The following is a 16,109-nucleotide window of genomic DNA, read 5'->3' on the forward strand; positions in this document are numbered from 1 at the left end:
AGCCTACCGTGTACAATCTACATGAGCTCTTGGTAGGACATTCTCTCCTGAGTGATTGAAATATCTGAGCTCTCCCATTTGGGATTTGGAATTTGAATTTACACAGTCCACACAATGGAGGAGACAGTCCACACAAGAGCAAGAATCTCAAGCAGACTCCCCCTTCAAGCTGAGGAATTGACATAAATGTCACCAACAAGTGTTCAGCAAGGACGTAGAGTCCTCAGAACCCTCATACACTGCCGGCAGGATTGTAAAATCCTGGATTTTACAGTATTGCCACTTTGGGAATATTTTGGGAGTTCCTGAAAATATTAAACATAGATTTGCTATATGATGTAGTGATCAGGAAATCCAGTGATTCTTGAGTGTACTGAAGAGAATTAAATGCCTATGTACACACGGAAAATCAGTTTTTTGTTTTGAGACATAAAAAATATATATTAAAAAATTACTTATTAGTTTTTCTCCCTTCATTATGGTGATATTATTCATGTGCAATACAGCTAGTTTCAGATGTTGTTGGTTTGGGGATTCTTTTGTATTTCATTTTCATTTTCTCTTCATCCTGGTTGATTTAATATATATATTATTAATACATATTATTAATATATATAAATATATATATATATATAAATCCTGGTTGATTTAACATATACATTGAATATATATAATAATATATATAAATAAATCCTGGTTGATTTAATTTATTTTACTATATTAAATCAACCAGGATTTAATATATGTATATATATATATATATAATCTCAAGGTATATATAATCTCAAGATATATATATATATATCTATTATATATATATAATCTCAAGATATATATATATATATAGGCACCCTGATTTTATTATATTTTTGAGCACACAAGCCATTAATGGTTACAGAAGTATATCCTGTACAAAAAGGTCTACTCAGAGAAGTGTCACTATCCCCTACTCTTCCAAACTCTTTCCATAGGCCGGAAAATTTCTTTTTAAAAATTAAACTAAATTTTAAATTAAATTTTAAGATTGAATTAATTTTGAGGGCACCTGAGTGGCTCAGTTGGTTAGGCAACGGCCTTCAGCTCAGGTCGTGATCCTGGAGTTCCAGGATTGAGTCCTACATCAGGCTCCCTGCTCGGCAGGGAGTCTGCTTCTCCCTCTGACCCTCCCCCTTCTCATGCTCACTCATGCTCATGTGCTCTCCCTCTCTCTCTCAAATAAATAAATAAATAAATATTTTAAAAAATAAAATTAATTTTGAGATAAATGTAAATTCACTGTAATTTTTTAAAGATTTTATTTATATATTTGGGCGCCTGGGTGGCTCAGTGGGTTAAAGCCTCTGCCTTCAGCTCAGGTCATGATCCCAGGGTCCTGGGATGGAGCCCCGCATCGGGCTCTCTGCTCGGCGGGGAGCCTGCTTCCTCTCTGTCTCTCTGTTGCCTCTCCGCCTACTTGTAATCTCTGTCAAATAAATAAATTAATTAATAATTAAAAAAAGATTTTATTTATATATTTATTTGAGAGAGAGATCAGGAGAGAGTGAGCACAAGGGAAGGGGTAGGCAGAAGCAGACTCCCTGCTGAGCAGGGAGCCGGATGTGGGGCTCCATCCTGGGACCCTGGGACCACAACCTGAGCTGAAGGCAGATGTTTAACTAGCTGAGCCACCCAGGTGCCCTTCACATGCAATTATAAGAAATAATACAGTGGGGGGGTTCCTGGCTTGCTCAGTGGGTGGATCCTACAACTCTTGATTTGGTGTTGTGAGTTTGAGCCTCAGGTTGGATAGAGATTACTTAAAAAAAAAATAAAAATCTTAATTTAAAGAAAAAAGAAATAGTACAGTGATCCTGTGTACTCTTTACCCAGTTTCCCCCATGGTGACATCTTGGAAACCCATGCAATAGTAGGAGATCACAGCCAGGATACTGATGTTGATACAGTCAAGACAGGGAACACTTGGATCAACATGAGGATTCTGTGCTGCCCCTTTAGAGCCACACCCATTTCTTTCCCATCCCTACCATCAACTTAACCTTCAACAACCACTAATCCAGTCTCCCTTTCTGTAAATTCATCATTTCAAGAATGAAATCATATAGCACAAAACTTTTTTTAAAATCAGATTTATTTATTTTAGAGAGTGAGCAAGCATGAGCAGGTGGGCGGGCAGGGAGGGGTAAAGAGCAAGAATCTCAAGCCGACTGCCCCGCTCAGTGGAGAGTCCAGCATGGGGGCTTGATTCTGAGATCATGACCTGAGCCAAAATCAAGAGTCTTAACCGACTAAGCCACCCAAGTGCCCCATATATGGCACATAACTTTTAAGGATTGGCTTTTTTTCACCCAACTTAATTCTCTGGGGATTCTTCCAGATTGTTACGTGTGTCAGTAGTTTGTTCCTTTTTATTGCTGAGAAGTATTTCATGATATTGATGTATTATAAGACAACTGAGTTATTTCCAGTTTTTAGCTTTTATGAATAAAACTATGAACTTGCCTGTATAGGTTTTTGTGTGAACGTAAGTTTTCATTTCTGGAATAAATGCCCAAGAGTGCAATTGCTGGGTCATGTGGTAGTTGCCTATTTATTTTTTTTAAAGTAGCTGCCAACCCTTCCCAGAATGGGTGTATCATCTTACATTCCTTTCAGTATTACTGAAAAATCTTTGAACTAAGAAAAAAAGAAACACATAACATTTTAAACATATAGGAGTATAAAGAAGAAAAATATCAGCCAGAACCACAACCAGAAGTAACCTTTTGTCCAAATATTTTCTGACTTTTCATATATTTTTAAAAATATGTACATCTTGATCTAGATTTGATGTTTCGTTGGGGCAAAAATGTTTCATAGTTTTTGGTCTATTACTGTTTCCCTCAACATAAATCTCACACTATAATAGCTGTTTAATAGAGGTATCTTCTAATTAACTGATGGTTTTTCAGTAATTTTGGAATACAGTAAGTTTAGAATTTTGAAAATAGAGGAATGGTGTGAACCCAATTTCATTTTCTCATAGATTTATACCATATTTTTTACCTATAAATTTATGAGAAGTTGTGCAAACAGAATTATGCAGGGAGGTCCCATGTATCCTTCATTCAGTTTCTGCAGTGGTGATATTTTGCATTATTGTACTACAATATCAAAACCAGGAGATCTGCAGAGCTTATTCAGATTTCACCAGTTATTTTTTCTTTTTTAAAGATTTTATTTATTTATTAAGAGAAGATGGGGAGGGACAGAGAGAAACTCAAGCAGACCTGGTGCTGAGCGCAGAGCCTCTGTAGGGCTCTGTCCCACAATCCTGAGATCAGGACCTTAGCCAGAACCAGGAGTTGGATGCTTAACTGACTTCATCACCCAGGCACCCCCAGATTTCACCAGTTTTATATACAGTCGTTTGTGTGTGTGTGTGTGTGTGTGTGTGTATAGTTTCGTATTTTTAACAATGGATACTTACTTGTTAATTCATGTGTTACTTATTCTTTTTAGTTTTGTTTGACTCAACATATTTGCCTGTTTTTCAACATTTCAGTAACAAATCCAAAATTTTGGAAAAGCGCCTACGATATTTAAATGACCACTTCACATACAACTTATATTGTAATATATGCCGATCACTATTTGAGAAGGACAAGCTGCTGTTTTCCTTTTTGTTATGTGCCAATCTTCTTCTGTAAGTTACTTGATTTTTCTTCATTTGTTTTTAAAAAATTGCCTGGGAAAGCTAATGGATGAGGATGCCTTCTCACAGAAGGATATCATGTTTTTGCTCTGTTTAAATCGTGATTTTATTTGTACCTTTCTCTACCATAGTATTATCACCAGTTCTTTCTTTCATGGCTTATGGTGCCATGAAAGTCATCAACATATCTAAGGTCATCTAGATTTTCTCCTATGTAATCTAGAAACTTTATAGTTTTGCATTTTATATTTAAGTCTATGATCCATTTTGAGTTAATTTTTGTGAAAAGTCTCTGTCTGGATTCTTTTTTTTTTTTTTTTTGCATGTGGATATCCAATTGTTCCAGTACCATTTATTGAAAAGATTATCCATTATACTGCCTTTGCTTCTTTGCCAAATATCAGGTGACTATGTTTATATGGATGTGTTTCTGGATTCTTTATTCTGTGTCACTGATCTATATTCATTCTTTTGTAGTATTGACTCAATTAGCTTTATAGTAAGTCTTGATATCAGGTGGTGTCAGTCCTTGACTTTGTCCTTCTTAAATACTGTGTTGGCTATTCTGAGTCTTTTGCATCTTCATATAAAGTGAACTTTATAGAAAATCCACAAAATTCTGTTCCATTGATCTATTTGTCTTTTTTTTAAACCAATACAACACTGTCTTGAATACTGTAGCTTTATCACAAGTCTTGACATCCAGTAATGTCAGTTTTCCAGTTGTGTTCTTCTTCTATATTCTGTTGCCTGTTCTTGGTCTTTTGCCCCTCCATAGAGGGGCAAAATAACTTGCTGGAATTTTGAATTAGATTGCATTAAATCTATAGAACAAATTGGGAAGAACTGAAACCCTGACAGTATGGATTCTTCCTATCCATGAACATGGAATATCTCTTCATTTATTTAATTATCTTTGACTTTTTTCATCACATTTTTATAGTTTTTCTCATATAGATCTCATATAGTACATGACTTGTTAGATTTATACCTAATTATTTCACTTTTGGGGGTGCCAGTGCAAATGGTTCTGTGTTTTTAAATTCCATATTCCACTTATTTGTCATTGATATGTAGAAAAATGACTGATTTTGTATGTTGACATTGTATCCTGCAACCTTGCTATACTTGCCCTTAGGAGGTTTTTTTTGGTCAATTCTTTCAGATTTTTGGATTTTCTACATAGGCAATTATGTCATCTACAAACAAAAGCAATTTAATTTTTTCTTTCTAATCTATACATTTTTTATTTCTTTTTCTAATTCACTAGCCAGAACTTTAAGTATGATGTTGACAAGTGGTGTAAAGGAACATCCTTGTTTTTTTCTTGATCTTCGTGAGAAGTTTCTAGTTTCTCACTTTCAAGTGTGGTGTTAGCCATAGATTTTTTGGTGAATGTTCTTTAACAAGTTGAGGACATTGGTCTCTATACTTAGTTTGCTGAGAATTTTGATCATGAAATGTTACTGGTTTTTGTCAAACGCCTTTTCTGCATCTACTGATGTGATCATGTGGGTTTTTTTTCTTCTTTAGTTTATTGATGTACTAGATTACATTGATTTTTTTGAATGTTGAAACAGCCTTACCTACCTGGGAAAAATATCACTTTGTTGTGGTGTGTTACTCTTTTTCATACATTGTTTGATTCAGTTTGCTAATATTTTGTTGAGATTTTTTGTATCCATGTTCTTAAGAGATATTGGTCTGTTGTTTTCTTATACTATCTCTGTCTAGTTTGGTATTAGGGTAATACTGGATTTGGGGAAGTATTCCTTCTGCCATTTTCTAGAAGATATAGTAAGGAATTGGTAGAATTTCTTCTTGTAAGTTTGGTAGAATTCTCCAGAACCCATCTTAGTGTGGTGCTTTCGGTTTTGGGAGGTTATTAATTATCAATTCAGTTCCTTTAATAGATATAGTTATGGACTGCATATTTGTGTCCCCCACCCCAAGCTCATGTGTTGATGCGCTAACTTCCAGTGTTACTGTATACAGAGATGAGACCTGTAAGGAAGTAATCATTTTAAATAAGGTCATAAAAGTATGGTCCTTATCTGATAGAATTAATGTCCTTTAAAAAAAAAAAGAGCTAACAGAAGGCTTTCTCTCTCCATATACACATGGAGGAAAGGCCTTGTAAGGACACAGTGAGAAAGGGGCTGTCTACCAGCCAAGAAAAGTGGTCTCATCAGAAACCAAAATCAGCCAAAACCTTGATCCAAACTTTTAGCCTCCAGAACTCTGAGAAAATAAATTTGCATTATTCATGCAACCCAGTCTACCATATTTTGTTAAGGCAGCACAAGTATAATAACACAAAGTCTATTTAGATTATCTGTTTCCTCTTGTGTGAATTTTGACAGATTGTGTCTTCCAATGGATTGATCCATTTCAGCTAGGTTATCAAATTTGAGGACATAGAGTTCATAATATTGCTTTATTATCTTTTTAATGTCAATGGAATTAATAGTGTTGGCCCTTCCTTCATTTCTGATATTTGTAATTTTTGTCTTCTATTTCCTCAGTTATCCTGACTAGAGATTAATCAATTTTATTCATCTTTTCAAAGACCCAGATTTCAATTTCCTTAATTTTTTTTCCCATGTTGATTATTTTAAATTTCATAAATTTTTTAATTTCATAAATTCCTTCTATTTATCATTTCTTCACTTCTGCTTGCTTTAATTTGATCTTTTTCTAGTGCCTTAAGGTGGAAGCCTTGATGATTGATTTTAGATCTATCCTCTTCTCTAATAAATGCATTCAGTGTTATAAATTTTCCTCTGAGCATTACTTTTGCTGCATCTCCCAAATCTGGATAAGTTGTGTTTTCATTTTATTTAATTTTTTTAATTAAATTTATTTTTTTATTATATTATGTTATTCACCACACAGTACATCATTATTTTTTGAAGTAGTATTCCATGAGTCATTGTTTACATGTAACACCCAGTGCTGTTTGTTACTCTTGAGACTTCTTTTTTTTTTTCTTTTGAGACTTCTTTGACCCATACATTACTTAGAAATGTGTTGTTCAGGGATGCCTGGGTGGCTCAGTGGGTTAAAGCATCTGCCTTTGGCTCAGGTCATGATCCCAGGGTCCTGGCATCAAGCCCCGTATCGGGCTCTCTGCTTGGCAGGGAGCCTGCTTCCTCCTTTCTCTCTGCCTGCCTCTCTGCCTACTTGTGATCTCTGTCTGTCAAATAAATAAACCTTAAAAGAAAAAAAGAAAGAAAGAAATGTGTTGTTCAGTTGCCAAGTATTTTGGGGTTTTCCAGTTAGCTCTCTGTTACTGATTTCTGGTTTAGTTCTATTGTAGTCAGAGAGAATACTTTTGTATGATTTGTCTTCTTTTGAATTTGTTAAAGTGTGTTTTATGGCCCAGAATGTGTTCTGTCTTGGTGAGTGTTCCATATGAAGTTGAGAAGAATGTGTATTTTGATGTCGTTTGATGTATTCTGTAGATGTCAGTTGTATTCAATTGCTACATGGTGCTGTTCAACTGTGTCTACTGATTTTCTGCTGCCTAATCTGTCCATTACTATAATAGTGGATTAATCTATTTTTCCTTGTCTGTCAGGTTTTCTTTCATAGATTTTTACATTCTCTTTGTAGGTACATTAACAATTAATGACACAAAACATTAATGATTTGTGTCTTTTGGGAGAATTGACTCCTTTATCATATTTAATGGCTCTGTTTATCCCTGATAGTTTTCCTTGCTTGAAATCCTCTATTTCTGGAGTTAATATAGCTATTCCAGCTTTATTTTGATAAATGTTAGCATTGTATACCTTTCTCCATCCCTCTTCTTTTAATCTATCTCCATTTTCATAGTTAAAATGGTTAGGTTTTTGTTTGTTTGTTTTATAGAGAAGATACAGTTAGGTTTTATGTTTTGTATCCACTCTGACAGTCTATGTCTTTTAATTGATGTATTGAAACCAATGATGTTTAAAGTGATTGTTGATATAGATGGATTAATATCTACTATATGTGTCATTGTTTTCTATTCACCATTGTTCTTTGTTTTTTGTTTCTCATTTTTTTATGAGTTAAAACTGGTGTATAACATATAAGTTTTGGATGTGCAACATTATAATTCAACATCTGTATTTATTACAAAGTGATAACTTCCTAAATTTAGTTACCATCCATCACATCTGACCCCTCTTGACCCATTTCACCCAACAACCCCCTTCCCTCTAGTAACCACCAGTGTGTTCTTTGTGTCTGAGTTTGTTTTTGTTTTGCTTACTTACTTATTTTTAGATTCCACATATGAGTGAAATGGTACTGTTTTTGTCTTTCTCCTTCTGACTTATTTCACTTAACATAATACAACTCACTTAACAATTGTTGTCACAATTGAAAAGATTTCATTCTTTTTTATGTCTGAGCAGTATTCTATCCTACATATAGACCACATCTTCTTTATCCATTTATCATCAACTGACATTTAGGTTGTTTCCATATCTTGGCTATTGTAAATAATGCTGCTATGAACATTGGGATGCATTTATCATTTCAAATGAGAGTTTTCATATTCTTTTGGCAACTACCAGAAGTGAAATAGCAGGATTATATTGTAATTCTATTCTTAACATTTTGAAGAATCTCTATACTATTTTCCATAGTGCCCACACTAATTTATATTCTACCAACAGGGTACAAGGGTTCCCTTTTTTCCACATCCTCTTAAACACTTATTTCTTGTCTTTTTTTTTTATTATTATAGCTAATCTAACTAGTGGTGAAGTGATCTTATTGTGGTTTTGATTTGCATTTTGCATTCCTCTAATAATTAGTGATTTTTAAAAAACTTTTATCTGTTTATTTTAGAGAGTGTATGCATGAGCAGGAGGAGGGGCAGAGGGAGAGGAAGAGAGAATCTCAAGCAGATTCCACACTGAATGCACAGGCAGGGCTCAAGCCCAGTACCCTAAGATCATGACCTGAGCCAAAATCAAGTCAGACACTTAACCAACTGAGCCACCCATGCACCCCTAATTAGTGATGTTTAACATCTTTTCATGTGCCTGTTGGCCCTCTGTATTTCTTCTTTGGAAAAATGTCCTTTCAGATCGTAGGCCCATTTTTCAGTCAAGTTCTTTGCTTTTTGCTGTTAAGTTATATGAGTTCTTCATATATTCTGAACATTAAATCCTTATCAGATATGTGATTTCTAAATATCTTCTCCCATTCAGTAGGTTGTCTTTTCACTTTGATGATGGTTTCTTTCACTGTGTAGAAACTCTTTAGTCTGATATAGTCCTATTTTTTTACTTTTGCTTTTGTTACCCTTGCATTTGGAGTCATATCCACAAAAATATAGCTAAGACTGATGTCAAGAAGCTTACCATCTATGTTTTCTTCTAGGAATTTTATGGTTTCAAATATTACATTCAAGTCTTTCATCCATTTTGAGTTAGTTTCTATATATAGTATAAGATGGTGGTCTAGTTTCATTCTTTTGCATGTGGCTGTCCAGTTTTCCCAGCAACATTCAATGAAGAAACTGGGTTTTTGTCTACCTTTGTCATAAATTGTTTGCATATATGTGTGTGGGTGTATTTATTTATTTATGGGCTCTGAATATGTATTTCTGGGCTCTCGATTCTGTTCTATTGATTGGTGTGTCTGTCTTTATGCCAGTACCATGCTATTTTGATTACTATAGCTTTGTAATATCATTTGACTTCAGGGAGCATAATACCTTCAGCTTTGTTGTTCTTTCTCAAGATTACTTTAGTTATTCAGGACCTTTTGTAATTCAACAGATTTTTTAATTAGTTGTTACAGTTCTGTGAAAAATGCTGTTGGAATTTTGATAGGGATTACATTCAATTTCTTGATTGCTTTGGGTGATATGTACATTTTAATAATATTGATTCCTCCAATTCATGAGCACAGAATATCTTTCTATTTATTTGTGTCTTCAGTTTCCTGTATCAGTGTCTTACAGTTTTCTGGACAGTTCTTTCACCTACTTGATTAAATTTAATCCTAAGTTTTTTATTCTTCTGATGTAATTGTAAATAGGATTGTTTTCTTAAGTTTTCTTTTTGATAGTTCTTTATTAGTGTATAGACATGCCACTGACTTCTATAGATTGATATTGTATCCTACAATTCTACTGTATTTATTAGGTCTAACAGAGTTTTTCTCAGTTCCAACAAAGTCTTTAAAATTTTCTATATAAAATACCTGCAAATAGTGACAGTTTTACTTATTCCTTTCCATTTTAGCTGCCCTTTATATCTTTTTCTTGCTTAATTTATGTGGCTGGAACTTGGATTATTATGTTGAATAAAACTGTGAAGCATGTGCATCCTGGTCTTGTTCCTGATCTTAGAGGAAAAGTTTTCACCATTGACTATGTTAGCTGTGGGTTTATCATATACAGCCTTTATTATGCTGAGGTATGTTCCCTCTGTACCCACTTTGTTGAGAGTTTTTTTTTTATCATAAATGGATGTTGAATTTTGTTAGATGCTTTTTCTGCATCTATTGAGATGATTGTATGATTTTTATCCTTAATTTTGTTACTGTGATGTATCACCTTGATTAACTCATGGGTGTTGAATCATCCTCGAACTCTGGAATAAATCCCACTTGTTCAAAGTGTATGATTCTTTTAATGATGTATTGTAGCATTTGGTTTGCTATATTTTGTTTAGTATTTTTGCATTTATGTTCTTTAAGGATATTGGCCTATAATTTTCTTTTTTGGTGGTGTCCTTGCCTGGTTTTGGTGTCCAGGTAATGCTGCCCTCATAAAATAGTTTGGAAGGGTTTCTCCTCTTAAGATTTTTATTTTAAGATTTTATTTATTTGTTAGAGTATGAGCAGGGGTGGTAGTGAAGGGGTAGAGCCAGAGGGAGAAGCACATTCCCCGCTGAGCAGGGAGCCTGACACAGGGCCTGATCCCAGGACTCTGGAATGTTGACCTAAGTCAAAGGCAGACACTTAACTTAGTTAAGTGTCTTTGCCCCCTCCTCTTAAGCTGTTTGAAAGAAGAATTTGAGAAGGATAAGCATTAAGTCTTCTTTGAATGTTTGATAAAATTCACCAAACTGTCTGGCCTTGGACTTTTGGTTTTTGGAGGCTTTTTTATTACTGATTCAATCTCCTTGCTAGTAATCAGTTTGTTTAGATTTTCTATTTCTTCATAATTCATCTTGGAAGATTCTGTATTTTGGGGGATTTTCCCATTTCTTCTAGGTTGTCCAGTTCATTAGCATATGATTATTTATAGTATAGTTGTGACTTTAGTAGCAACTTCTCTTTCATTTCTGATTTTATTTGAGCTCTCTCCTTTTCTTGTTTAGTCTAGCTAAAGGTTTATCAATTTTGTTTATCTTTTCAAAGAACCACCTCTCAGGTTTACTGATCTTTCTTATTTATTGTTAGTCTCAATTTGATTTATTTGCACTCTGATCTTTGTATATTCTTCCTTCTACTAGTTTTGTGCTTTGTTTATTCTTCTTTTTCTAGTTCCTTTATGTTTAAGGTTAGATTGCTTGAGGTTTTTCTTATTTCTTGAGGTAGGCTTTATTGCTTTGGTCTTCCCTATTAGAACCACTTTTGCTGCACCCCATAGATTTTGGTATGTCATATTTCTGTTTTCAGTTGTCTTCATATATTTTTATTTTATTTTTTTATTATTTTTTTCAGTATTCCAAGATTCATTGTTTATGTATAACACCTAGTGCTCCATGCAATATGTGCTCTCCTTAGTACCCACCACCAGACTCACCCACTCCCCCACTCCCCTCCTCTCTAAAACCCTCAGTTTGTTTCTTCAAGTCCACAGTTTCTCATGGTTTGCCTTCCTCTCCAATTTCCTCCAATTCACTTTCCTTTCCTTCTCCTAATGTCCTCCATGTTATTCCTTATGTTCCACAATTAAGTGAAACCATATGATAATTGACTTTCTCTGATTGACTTATTTCACTCAGCATAATCTCCTCCAGTCCCATCCATGTCGATACAAAAGTTGGGTACTCATCCTTTCTGATGGCTGAGTAATATTCCATTGTGTATATGGACTATATCTTCTTTTTTTTTAATTTTAATTTTTATTTATTTTTTAAAAATTTTTTCAATTTATTCATTTTCAGAAAAACAGTATTCATTATTTTTGCACCACACCCAGTGCTCCATGCAATCCGTGCCCTCTATAATACCCACCACCTGGTACCCCAACCTCCCACCCCCCCGCCACTTCAAACCCCTCAGATTGTTTTTCAGAGTCCATAGTCTCTTGTGATTCACCTCCCCTTCCAATTTACCCCAACTCCCTTCTCCTCTCTAACACCCCTTGTCCTCCGTGATATTTGTTATGCTCCACAAATAAATGAAACCATATGATAATTGATTCTCTCTGCTTGACTTATTTCACTCAGCATAATCTCTTCCAGTCCCGTCCATGTTGCTACAAAAGTTGGGTATTCATCCTTTCTGATGGAGGCATAATATTCCATAGTGTATATGGACCACATCTTCCTTAACCATTTGTCCATTGAAGGGCATCTTGGTTCTTTCCATAGTTTGGCGACTGTGGCCATTGCTGCTATAAACATTGGGGTAGAAATGGCCCTTCTTTTCACGATATCTGTATCCTTGGGGTAAATACCCAGGAGTGCAATTGCAGGGTCATAGGGAAGCTCTATTTTTAATTTCTTGAGGAATCTCCACACTGTTCTCCAAAGGCGCTGCACCAACTTGCATTCCCATCAACAGTATTAGAAGGTTCCCCTTTCTCCACATCCTCTCCAACACATGTAGTTTCTTCTTTTGTTAATTTTGGCCATTCTAACTGGTGTGAGGTGGTATCTCAATGTGGTTTTAATTTGAATCTCCCTGAGGGATAATGATGATGAACATTTTTTCATGTGTCTGATAGCCATTTGTATGTCTTGATTGGAGAAGTGTCCGGACCATATCTTCTTTATCCATTCATCTGTTAAAGGGCATCTTTGCTCTTTCCACAGTTTGGCAATTGTGGACATTGCTGCTATGAACATTGGGGTACATATAGCCCATCTTTTCACTACATCTGTATCTTTGGGGTCAATACCCAGCAGGGCAATTGCAGGGCCATAGGGTAGCTCTATTTTTAATTTCTTAAGAAATCTCCACACTGTTTTCCAAAGTGGTTGCACCAACTTGCATTCCCACCAACAGTTTAAGAGGGTTCCCCTTTTTCCACATCCTCTGCAACATTTGTTGTTTCCTGTCTTATTAATCTTTGTCATTCTAATGGTGTAAGGTGGTATCTCAATGTGGTTTTGATTTGAATTTCCCTGATGGCTAATGATGGTGAACATTTTTTGAGATGTCTTCTAGCCATTTGTTTGTCTTCTTTGGAGAAGGTCTGTTCATGTCTTCTGCCCATTTTCTGACATGATTATCTGTTTTTTGGGTGTTGAGCTTGAGGAGTTCTTTATAGATCTTGGATATAAACCCTTTGTCTGTAGTGTCATTTGCAAATATCTTCTCCCATTCCATGGGTTGCCTTTTTGGTTTGTTCACTGTTTCCTTTACTATGCAGAAGTTTTTTATCTTGATGAAGTCCCAAAAGCTCATTTTCATATATTTTTAAATTTCTTCTTTGATTTCTTTGATGACCCACTGGTTGTTTAGTAGCATGTTGCTTAATCTCCACATTTTTGTGGTTTTTCCAGTTTTCTTTTTGAAATTGATATCTTATTTTTTACCATGATGGTCAAACAAGATGCTTCATATAATCTCAGTCTTGGGGTGCCTGAGTGGCTCAGGCATTTCAGTGTCCAATTCTTGGTTATGGTTCAGGTTATGATCTCAGGGTTGTGAGATTAACCCTGCACTCAGCAGGAATTCTGCTTGAGATTCTCCTTCTCTTTCCCTTTGTCCCTCCCCCTGCTCATGCTCTCTGGTTTTCTTTCTATATATACAAAATAAATACATAAACATTAAATATATATAACATATATGACATGTATAAAATAGAAATATAGAAATATAAAATTTATATAAATATATAAAATATGTATATCTTCTTGAATTTATTGAGACTTGTTTTGTGACCTAACATGTGATCTGTCCTGGAGAATGTTCCATGTGCATTTGAGAAGAATGTGTATTCTGCCTTTGGTTTGCATTATCTGCATGTGTCAACTAAGTCCATTTGGTCTAATGTGTCATTTAAGGTCAGTGTTTCCTTATTGATTCTCTGTCTGGCTGCTCTATCTATTGATGTAAGTGGGGGATTAAAGTGCCCTACTATTATTGTATTGCTTTCAATTTCTCCCTTTAGGTCTGTTAATATTTGCTTTATAGGGGCACCTGGGTGGCTCAGCAGGTTAAAGCCTCTGCCTTTGGCTCAGGTCATGATCCTTGGGTCCTGGGATCGAGCCCCGCATCGGGCTCTCTGCTCAGCGGGGAGCCTGCTTCTCCCCACTCTCTCTCTGCCTGCCTCTCCACCTACTTGTGATCTCTGTCAAATAAATAAATAAAATCTTTTTAAAAAATTTGCTTTATATATTTGGTGCCCTTATGTTAGGTACATATATTTTTATAAATGTTGTATCTTCTTGCTGGATTGACCCCTTTATGTAATTCCCTTCTTGGTGTTTTATTAAAGTCTTTGTTTTAAAGTCTATTTTGTTCGATATGAATACAGCTACCCCAGTTTTCATTTCTAGTTGTGTGGACTATCTTTTCCAATCTCTTCATTTTCAGTCTGTGTGTATCATTACTTCTAAATTGAGTCTCTTGTAGGCAGTATAGAGATGGGTCTTTTTTTTTAATCCACTCAGCCATTTTATTTGGAGAGTTTATTTACATTTAAAGTAACTAATGATAAGCATGTACTTACTGCCATTTTAAAATTGTTTTCTGCCTGTTTTCTTAGTTCTTCTCTGTTCCTTTCTTCTCTTTCATTTCTTCCTTTGTGATATGATGGCTTGCTTTAGTTTTATGCTTAGGTTCTTTTCTCATTTTCTTTGTGGTATTTACCAGGATTTTTTTCCTTTGTAGTTACTATGAGGTTCACTTATAACATCTTGTGTTTATAAGTTTAAGATGAGAGCAGCTTAAATTTGAACACATTCCAAACCATATTTTTACTACCCCTCCAACTTTATATTTTTGATGTCACATTTTACACATGTAGATTTTATGCATCCCTTAACTATTGTAATTTTAGTTAATTTTATTACTTTTGTCTTTTAACTTTCATGCTTGCTTTAGAAGTGATTGAATCTACTGTCTTTACTATTTACCTTCTCCAGTGCAATTTTTACTTTTGTATGTTTTTTTGTTATTAATTAGTGCCATTTCTTTTCAGCTCAAAAAAGTCTCTTTAATATTTCTTATAAGACAAGTTTAGTGACAATAAACTTCTTTAGTTTTTGTTTATCTGGAAAACTTCCCGCTTTTTCCCAGCTTTATTAGGTAATTATTATGCAATTGGCTGATTATAAGAATACAGTTAGATGATTTTTAGTAAATTTCTACAATTGTGCAACCATCACCAAAATCCAATTTTAGAACACTTCCATCATCGCAGAGTTTCCTTGCTTGTACCTACTTAGTCAATTCTTACTCCTACTCCTAGCCCCAGGCAACCACTGATCTGCTTTCTGTCTCCATAATTATTCCTTTTCTAGAAATTTTATAAATGAGACATTTTTAGGCCTAGAATATGGCCTATCTCTGCAAATGTTCTATATAACATTGGAAGAATTTGTATTTTGCTATTTTTTAATAGAATGCTCTGTAAATGCCAAGTAGGTCAAGATATTCTATATACTATATCCTTACTGATTTTCTGTGTACTTGTTCAATTAACTTTTGAGAGAGGTTTGAAATCTCTTAGCTATAGAAGTTGCTTCTGATAGTTCTATCAATATTTGTTTGTGTTTTGATGCTATTTGATGTGTTAACTGTTTAGGACTATTATGACCTCTTAATGAATTGACTTGATTTTGCTTTTTGAATCCCTGGTCTGTCCTTTGCTCTGAAATCTATTTTGTATGATAATTATTACATGACTCCAGCTTTCTTTTGAGTAGTGTTAGCAAGGTATATATTTTTCCATACTTTTAACCTATTTGTGTCTTTGTATATAAGCTGTATTTCTGTAGACAGCATACAGTTGGGTCAGATTGTTTTATCCAATCTGATAATTGCTATCTTTAGTGAAATTATTTAGACCATTTACATTCATTGACCTAATAGAGTTATATTTAAATCTATGTTCTTATACCTTGCTTTCTGTTTTGCAATTCTGTTTTTCTTTCTCTTTGAATTGAGTATGTATTATGATTCCACTTTATCTCCTTTGTTGAATCACTAGCTATAAGTTTTTGTTTTATCCTTTTTGTGCTTTCCTTGGGATTAAAGTATACATTTTAACCTATCACAGCCTATC

The 16,109-nt window shown here is 34.6% G+C and overlaps 1 protein-coding gene across 7 annotated transcripts in view; it reads left to right on the forward strand.

Moving 5' to 3' along the window:
- Positions 1–16,109, forward strand: part of DNAH12 (dynein axonemal heavy chain 12) — a 228,390-nt gene that overhangs the window by 182,249 nt on the left and 30,032 nt on the right. For all 7 annotated transcript variants that reach the window (XM_082738549.1, XM_082738550.1, XM_082738545.1 and 4 more), the window contains one exon: positions 3,542–3,682. In XM_082738549.1, the coding sequence (XP_082594675.1) occupies positions 3,542–3,682 (141 nt within the window). The remainder of the gene's footprint in view (positions 1–3,541; positions 3,683–16,109) is intronic.

This window comes from Mustela nivalis (assembly GCF_964662115.1).
Source record: "Mustela nivalis genome assembly, chromosome: 1".
Classification (NCBI taxonomy): Eukaryota; Metazoa; Chordata; class Mammalia; order Carnivora; family Mustelidae; genus Mustela; species Mustela nivalis.